At 49.8% G+C, this 9374-nt stretch overlaps 1 protein-coding gene across 1 annotated transcript in view; it reads right to left on the minus strand.

The window, feature by feature from the left end:
• The window catches only part of VASH2 (vasohibin 2), a 28858-nt gene extending 24854 nt beyond the window's left edge, over positions 1-4004 (minus strand). Inside the window, exons 1-2 of the mRNA XM_009279588.2 lie at positions 3937-4004; positions 1504-1560 (exon numbers count right to left, since the gene is read on the minus strand). Coding sequence (XP_009277863.1) covers positions 1504-1560; positions 3937-3989 — 110 coding nt within the window. The 5' untranslated portion in view covers positions 3990-4004. The remainder of the gene's footprint in view (positions 1-1503; positions 1561-3936) is intronic.
• Positions 4005-9374: the final 5370 nt, after the last annotated feature.

Consider the following 9374-nt stretch of genomic DNA (forward strand, 5'->3'; position numbering starts at 1 on the left):
CTTGCACTCCCATCCAGCAGGTCAAGGAGCAAAGCGGCACAGGTCTTGGGACTTAACACTGTGCAAGTCCAGCGTACACCAGGTGCAGGCAACTGTGCCTGGCAAGCTGGCAGCAGCTGCCCCGAGGGGTTGGACCATTTCCAGCGGCACTCTCCTTAACTCTGCAGAAGTCCTGCCACCACATACCAATTCACTCACATTAGTCCTAACAGCAACAGGACAAGGAGAGAAGTCAGACACGAGTCCCCAAGCAAATACTAAGGCAGGTAAACAGAGGAAATGGTACCACCAAGGAGAGGATCCAAAGCCATGGGTGCACCTCCAGCTGTGAGCACTATATTGGTTCCCTTCCCAGAAAGAGTACCATCCTCATAAGCCAGGCTTTCATCCAGCCCAGGAGGACGCCGACCTTTCAAGTGGTGAGTGCTGAGCACAATTCATTTTCATCCTCCACTTCCTCGGAGAAAAGTAATGGGACAAATTTAAAAATGAGTGACCAGCCTGAAAATTGGTTTAAGCTTCTTACCCATCTATCATTAAAGGCACAAGATTTCTTCTAAACTAGTTCCACTGGTGCAGTGAACATTACAGAGAAAGGAAGTGGGAAAGATTTCTGTTAGCAAGATGAAAACCTGAAGTGCAGAGCTGGGATGGGAACTGGAATTTACAGTGACAGACCATTAGATTCATGACAGACAGCTGGGGAGAGCTAGAGACAGGCCAGTCTACAGGCATAATGATATTCTGCTTATCTAAATTTCACCCTAAAATAAAAGCATAATGTTATCAACACGTCTTCCCACCCTAACCTGCTATAATTTACTGGGTCCTATTAAGAGCTGTCCTAAGTACAATGCAGTTCGTACATGCAAGGGATCCCAGCTCTCTGTTGCCAGGCTCCCTGCACACATGTTCGTACTTGCATTGCACAACTCATCGCCAACCAGCGCATGAGTCCACCATGTGGAAGGAACGGCAAGATGAGCAGCAATGGGAGAAGCAAGGCCATGACTTAAAACAGTCTGTTGCGATCCTCCAGGGGAAAGGATTGTGCCTGTGACGACATCAAAATTCCCGCAGCATTTTGCGCAGTTGATATCTTCCTACCATCAGCAAAGAGCATTACAGTGCGACCAGAATATCAGGACTTACATAGTTTCCATAAAAGCAGCCCAGCCCTCCCAACCCAACACCAACAAGTGAGAACTGAGAGTTTTCCCAACCCTGTGCATTCAGCTTTGGCCGACAGCTATGCAGCTCCCACACGGCTGCTGAGCAAGACCAGCCCTTCCACTCGTTGGCTCTCAATGGGCCCATTTGCCACCTAGCAGCAAGCTGGGACCCTCTTTGCAAAGGTAGCAACATACACAGTTTTGGCCCTGCCAGAGGAGCCGTGGCATGGAGGAGACAGCCCTCCCATGCCATGGTGCTACAGTGCTTAAATGCCCAAGGTGATCAGCCGATGTGGGACAAGGGCACTAGACCATTTCCAGAGACACTTACCCACTTAGAGGTCTGTTTTTTCTAATCTCGAAGAACTGTGTTCCTGTGTGATTGTATCTGAATTTTGTCTGTTAAAGGAAAGTAACTTGAACAGTCAAACAATAAAATAACAATGCTCAAAAGGTGGATTTCAGTTCCGATTTCCTGTTGAAACATAAAACAAGCAGTAAAAGCCATTGACTCTCAGAAATGAAACCCTGGCATGTGAAATAAAGCATTTTTTTTTCCACTTGTCTTTTTATGACATATTAACTGGCATTAGGTGGAGAGTCAAGCAAAAAGGTTGTTTGTCTAAAATGACACTTAAATTTGGCATATGAGGGTTATGAAGTCACTTTTCCTCTAGGTTCCACTCACTATTAGGTTACAAGTTTGAAAAAAAGTCTCCCATTTGGGCAACAGAAAGCTTTTATAGTCCAGCCAAACCAATCAACACCATTCATGGTTCGAAAGAACTTACTTCCTTCATAAGTTTTTAACTCAGCCAGCCACATAGCTCACGTATGACCTAAAAACCAAAAGCACAGCAGGTGCATCCATTCACATCTAGGAAATATAAATCATTCTCTAAAAAATACAATGCACTTGAAATGGAAATAACCAGCTAAGTGCAATTCAAGAACATTAGTTAACACTATGAACATAAGAGAAAAGTTCATCACAAAGGGTGCTAGCAGGCGGTCACCCATCAACCAGACCACAGCACCACTTGCCTAGGAGTGCAAGCTACCATGCAGCAGCATCACCAACAGCAGCCTCTTCCCCGCTCCTTGAGCATAGCTGTTCAAGCAGTAATGCAGTAAATCAGACCAGGAAACCGATCTGTCCAGTAAAAACAAAACAAAAAAACCCCAACAGCAACAAAAATTTAAAAAAATCACACCATCCACTTACTTTTGCTAGGTTATTTTTACTGTTGAATCTGTTCCCCAGCCTAGTTCCCAACGTGGCCACGAGAACATTCACACCAGCAAAACTGTGGTGGCAATACCACGGCAGAAACAGGTGACCCCATGGAAGCAAAGGGTACCTTGCAAGGCATAAATAGCACAGCTGCTGGCTGTATAACCATGGTCTAAATAAAAACTTCATATCGCACCAGGATGCTCTGAACTGACTTCAATTAGAGTTCAGAGTTCTCCGGAAACAAGGCTTTGCTTCCCTCCTGCCTTCAAAACCTAATTCAGGAGGCCCTTTCAGAATGCTCTGAACAAAGCATACAGACTCTTTTAGCCCACAAAGGAAGCCCAGACCCTGTTCCCCAGCCCACGTTGAAGCTTTTCTGAACACAGATCCAAACCCCGTGCCTAAGGCCTGCTCCTGCTACATAGCAGAGTACAGGATTTCAAGACTGCTGGGAGGGAAAAAAAAAATATATATAATTTTTGGAGCTCTGCGTGACATGGTCTCCTCTCCAGCACAACCCCACTGAGCAGCAAGCCTCTTGTCCTGCCCAAGTGGCCGACGTGCAGAAGAGAAATGTGCCATCCCACCGCAGAGCAGGCTGGCCCCAGCCTGCCTCCCTCCCCACGGCAGCTGCTCCGGCTCCAACCCCTGCTGCCGCCTTGATCCCAGCCACTACTCCCCAGCAGGCTAACCGTGCCTGCTATTTTTGGATGCTTTTCCAGCTGCCACCCACATCTCTTCTTAATCCTTACCAGGACTTTACATTCATTCCTCATCCCCACTGCTTCCCCACACACACACACGTACACACACACAAAAAGGGAGAGTTTAGAAAAAAGGAAAACAGAGAGAAGGGCAGCATCTGGGCCAGCAACCATCTCCTTCAACATTATCTGTCAGCAAAGGAAACAGTCAGGTATTAGGCATGGGGCAGCGATAGGGAGGCTGGATGGATGTGTACATCTCTGATGAGCCCCCCAAGCAAGGTGGGACACCTGGAAGGGGGCATTCCTTTGGTCAGCTCCTGTGCCACAGGCAAGCCTACCCACCTCGGAGTCAGGACAGCTGCTTGTGCCCCCCACCCCAATGACAAGCACCCCCTGCAAGCTGAACACGTAGGCAGTCCTCAGGGAGCCCGCAGGGGCTGCGAGGGCAGAGGGAGAAAGGGTTTGCTACAACGCTGGCTCTCCCTTAGTCGCTTTACGACAAGATGCCACATTATTTCTCCAGGCATCACGATCCGATCATAATATCCTCATAAACCAACTTCAAAATAAGCATTTCTGCTCCCACCAACGTCACTTCAGTTAAATTCTTCAGTATCATTTAAAGTTAATTACATCTCCCAGAGGATTGCTGTGACAAGCTCAGTGCTGCAGGTGCTATCACAAATCCTTAGAGGTGTCCTTTCACCCCTGAATGAACCCAAGCCCTCAGGACCAGCTAGCAATTTGGTAAAGCCCTTGTTAATTCATGCCAGGCACAAGCCAGCCTTTTCGCTGGGGACCACACGCCGGAGAAGGATACTGCAGCATCTTCATGTAGGTCTGTATTGCCTGGAGCCATTCTGGGATCGACATGGAGAGCTTGTAGTTTGGCACTGGCGGCACTGAGGGCTGGACACAAAAAAAGATAAAGAGGTTAGACAGTTACCGCTCCCTGCAGAGCAGATAAGTGATTTACTTGGGCAGTGGCATGCGCTTAGTGCAATGCAACGCGGCAGCACAGATGGCTCAAACCCCACGTGAACTCAAGCATTGGGCAAAGTCATCCCACTGACAACAGGGGCTGCCCGTGCACTGGAGCCAGCCCCATCCCTGCTGGTGTGGAAAGGCCAGGGCAGGCCCCCGCCACGGCAGCCTGCTCGTCCTGGCCACCAACATCCCTCAAACACTGCCCTGTGTGGGCAGACAGTCCAGCACTGAAGGCAAACGCTTCCCATTTTTCCCTTCTAGCACAGGGCAGTTTGGATGAGCAGAGTCCCAGCACTGGCTCTGCTGTCCTCTCTCCCACAAGAGGATATTTCAAGTCTAATTTTTGGTTTCCTCTACCATGACAGAAAGATAAAAGGAGACAAGGATCTCAGGCTGCATAATTTCCCATCTGCCACATGTCAGCGGCACACTTGCTGGGCAGAGAGTGCATGGTACCTAGAAGACCACCTGGGACCCAGATATTTAATGATATTAAGACACTTAAAGATATAGACTGGCACCGTAATGCGATTTTGGAAAAATCCCATAAGACATCTGCTTGTGCCTAAGCACTTTAAGAAGCCGGGCCCTCAATCCATATTTAATCCCCACAGCTACGTGGCTCCTGAGGCTGTAACCACGCAGGAAAGGGGCAGGGCCTTGTCCCAAGTCCCCTTATTTTAGGGGTGAGACTGCAAAATACGGGGTCAGCAGATGTTAAAGTGGGCAGAGTGGCTAAAAGAAGTTAGTGCAATTCTCACAAACATAGTGGAGGAAACAGTTTATTTAAATATTAATGCAGACCCAAATTCAGGAACCAGCAACTTAGGCAGCCGTGACACAAGGCGCAAAGGAAAGCGTGCAGCATCGTGAGCAAGCATCATCACAAGCAAGGCTTGTGACATCATTACAATAGTTTGAAGATCATAAAGTGAGATATCACTGTTCTAAAGACACTTCAAGTCAGCGACTACAGATAAGAAAAGCAAGTTCAGGCGGTACAGGGCCATCTCTGCCACACAGACTTTCCTCTCCGGCTCCCACCTCCACTATGATGGAGGGATTGCGTGTTTGCTTTCAGCGAGCGAGCACCAATAATCCCAAGATGACCAAAACCCAACATTTACTACATGTAACTAGTTACTACAGTCAGATAGTAAATACACCTCGGAGAAGGGAAAAAACTCAAAATAGACACTCCTACATTATTGGCACACAGAAACATATTTTAAGTGGCAAGGAGACAGATGGCCAGGCCTCCAGCATGCTGCCGCCATCCCCAGCGCCACATGGGAGACAACCGCACACACACAGGTTTTCTCTCCGAACAAGTGGGAGTTATGAGCAAGGTTCATTAACGCTTCTTAATCACAATTTCCACACCTAACCTCTTCATTAGAGGCAATTTTTTGGTTTCACAAGTTCCTTCCGTCCCCAGACCCTTTGGTCTGGACGAATTATCCACCTGTCCCTCTCAGCACTAAGGCAGGCCTGGACTCAACGCACCAGACAAGACTCGAGTTTCAAGAGCAGCAAGCAGCTGAAAAAGGGAATTAAGGCAGGCCTGTCAAATCCTTCCAGGGGTAGTCATTCCTGCTCTGATATAAACACTCCTTTTATTCAAAGATAAAAAACTCCAGGTGCACAAGTTGCACAAACATGACACAACGTGCCAAGGCAAATGGGAGTCCCAGCCAGCAAGACTCCTGGCTGCTGCAGAGCTGCTGGGGGGATAGCACCCCTTTCCCAGCCCTCCATAAAATGGAGGCCCCTGCCCTCGCCCAGCTATGGGACAGGAGAGCATCCCATAGGGACCGCACCAGTGTGGAGGGACGCAGCCCTTGCTGTAACCCACAGCGGCCACCCTCGCCATGGGGGTCGGGTTTGGACCTCCATGCGAGGTGCTTCCCCATCTCCAAGGCGGAGGACAATCGTGTCAGCCACTGGGGCATGCTCAGGTAAAGAGAATCAGGGTTTTCCCAACAGCTGACACGTATCCCATCACCTGTCGGTTAAAGTTACCTCGGCAGGCCTGCCGAGCCAGGAGGCACAAGTCCCTCCAGATCTCAGGCAACGAGGGAGAAGCAGCCACCGGTCTTTCCCCGCACAGGACAGCGCTCTGCTCTCCTCTTTCCAGTGCTGGGTGGGCAGTACGCGCCACCATGCCGCCAGCCGGGCAGCAGAAAGCCACCCACTGCTCCCACTCCCTCCAAACAAAACCCATTTTTTCCCCCCCCAAATTCCTGCCCCAGCTGCAGGACCACCAATCCTGGGCACCCAGCCAGCACAGAGCAGAGGCCAGGGCTGCGCAATACCTCAAGCGAAGGAAAGCGCGACATTGTTGTGGTTGAGGCTGCAGCCCTCCAGCTACTAGTGCACACCCCAGCGCAGCAGCCAGGAGCCAGCGAGGGTTTGTAGCAGGAGGGCAGAGCTGCTGAGAGGAAACGCAGACACAGCACTACAGACTATGAATTTACAAAGCCAGTGAAATTCAGAGACCAGGCAGACGAAAGGACCTTGACCCAGTATCAGTATTTCCAAGCAGCTCCAGAGACAGCAGAGCCGCTGCAGAGCAAGACCTCATGGCAGAGCTGGAGACCGTCATCTTGCAGCTGGAAATGCTGTAGTCTCAGTTCACCGCAGACATCCTGTTTGAAACTTGTCTTGCCTGACTCCACTGTGTCTCATTTAATGACCAGAAAGTCATTTTCTGCTAGCTCACCCTGCAAGTACGCTGTTACTTAGCACGGATGAAGCCGGCAGGCTACAGCCCTCAAAGCTGGTGAGATGCTTAATTCATTAAGATCTACAAGTATCTCCAAGATCACAGACCACGTAAAGGATTGTACAGCCCTTCCAAACCGGGAGCCTGCGCTTTTGGCTCAAGCCAAAAATCAGAGGTGGGGGGTGCAACCAAGGGACCCCTCAGGTTCCAAAATTGCCCCCCTTGCAGACAAGCCGGCTTTTCCTGAGGACTCTTCCTCCCAGGAGAGATGCAGCCCTGCACCCCTGCAGTTTGCATTTGTTCCAGCAAGGACAACCTCGCCAATACAGTAAGAAGCTACTTACCACACTGCATGTATGATCGCCGCGACTAATACCAAGATGATTAGAGCAATCAAGCGGAGCTTCTTGGGGAGGGGATGAAAACTCTCTCCCATCACTAGGGATTAAGAACAGATCAGATGCAGAAACGGAGCAGTTGCACACACCACTCACTCAGCCTCCACCAACTACCAATGCAAGTGGATTACAAGCCATCTTCTCACAGGCACAAGTTTCTCGTCACTCCCAATCAGCACTACCTGGTCTTTTGCAGGGTGCCACATACCCAGCAGCAGAAGGCAATTAAAAAAGCTGTACCATCATTTAAGGAACAACTCTCCCCTCACATTCCTACTTTGACCCAGAAATTACCATCACAACTTTAGCAACCGACTACCACTTTGTAGCAAACAAACCTGCTCCTAACCTTCATTTGCTCACCTGAGCTGTGCTGGCCTTAATAAGGACCAGGTGGTCCTCAAACTACCCTCTGACCCCAGAGGTCCCAGGCTTAGCCAGCAAGTGCCAGTTAGTCTCAGGGGACACCAGGCCTTTCTGCTCTTGAAGAAGTTAATCACTGCGACAGGGAGTTTGCTGCCGGACACTGCTGGAGGAACGCAGTACAACTCTTGCAGCACCCTCCACTGATCAGCAACTAGTAACTAACATCAAATGATTTAGCCAAGCAGATTTCAAAACATTTTTTCCTCCTACCCAGCTTCAGCACATACCACACCAAGTCAGCCTCATGCTTCGGCACTGAGGAAGAAGCCGTGGGTTGTGCTCTCTGGGGTGCTCCAGCACATTGGAGCCACTGGCAGGTCTCTCACCAGATGCTTTGTCAGTCACTACAGGTGTCACCAGTAAAAGTTACATGCTTTAGAGCTGGAAAGTAAGGGAAGGAAATCAAGTCCAGTGTGTGCTTTGCCGTCTCTTAACACCAAACAGATCTGCAGGCCGTTTAGACCAGTGTTAAGCTGGTCACGCTACTGAAACAAGAAGTTCTGCCCTCTCCCTGCCCCTTCATTTCTACCTCAAGTGCTTGTGCAAGTATGAGATGAACCACACCAAGGAACTGCAAACAAACCCAGCATAACCAGATGATTCTTTAGCTGGATCTGCTCCCCCATCCAAACAAAGGCTGATGCCAGCACGAGGGAAGCAGGGGAACAGAGAGGAAGAGATTGCCCCTATTGCACTTCTGCTGAACTAGACATTGCAGAAGAGAGATGAAAGGCCTTTTCAGCCTGCGTCTTATTTGACAAGCGCCTTCGCAAGACGGCTCTACTCAATATACTTTCAACTTCTCCACGCACAGAGTTTTTCCTTTCTACCCCACATAAAGAACAAGGATACATATCGCTGACAACTAGGACCGTGACGATGCCACCCCAACCATCTCACCCCAGCATGCAGAGGGGTACGAATCAACGCTGACTTCAGCGGTCAGCTCAGATTAATGCTGCTTGGTGGGAGAAGTGAATCAAGCTCAAAGTCTGCCAAAGACAATAGCGTTAAAGACATTGTGATCAGTAATTCAGTGCAGTGGTGAGAAGCCTTGGAACATCAGCAGACAACAACATTTTATTTGCTGGCTGGAGGAAAAAGACTTGGGTCAGGCAGAGCTGTTTGGAGCATGTACCAAGGAACGTACAAGACAAAAGCATTCAGAATCTTTCCATGTACTAGAAATGAAGTGTCTGAGTTTTAAATCCCTTATTACATTTCAGGAGAGAGGCTGTGTTTTAGGAAATGCCTGTGTTCCAAAGAGCTGAGCAAAATGTGCTCTAAATTGCACAAAGCGCTTCATTCAGTCCCCGAAGATTTCTTTTAATTCTTGTTTTCGGCTTTTTCCTCCCCAAGACAAGACAGTAATTTTCTTTCTACTTGTTTCCCAAGACACCAACTCCAGCTCCTAAGCATCGCGCGGCACACGCCCCCACACCCGTTTTGTGTATTTTCAAATAGCAGGCGCTCCAGCTTTCCCCTCGCTGCCCCTCGCAGGGGCCGAGAGCATCCTCGGGGCTGAGGCGTGACGCCCTCCTGCCCGGCCCTCGTGTCTCCCCGTTCCCTCGACGCCCACAAAGCTCAGCAGCCGCGGGATGTCTGGGTTGGGGCTTTGTGGCACCCTCCCCTTTTTTAACGGGCGGACGGGGGCTTCTCCTTACCCGAGCCAGGCGGGCGGCGCTCCCGATGGCCCCCGCCCCCGCGCCCCCGCCCGGGGGC

This window comes from Aptenodytes forsteri, unplaced genomic scaffold (assembly GCF_000699145.1).
Source record: "Aptenodytes forsteri isolate BGI_AS27 unplaced genomic scaffold, ASM69914v1 Scaffold195, whole genome shotgun sequence".
Lineage (NCBI taxonomy): Eukaryota > Metazoa > Chordata > Aves > Sphenisciformes > Spheniscidae > Aptenodytes > Aptenodytes forsteri.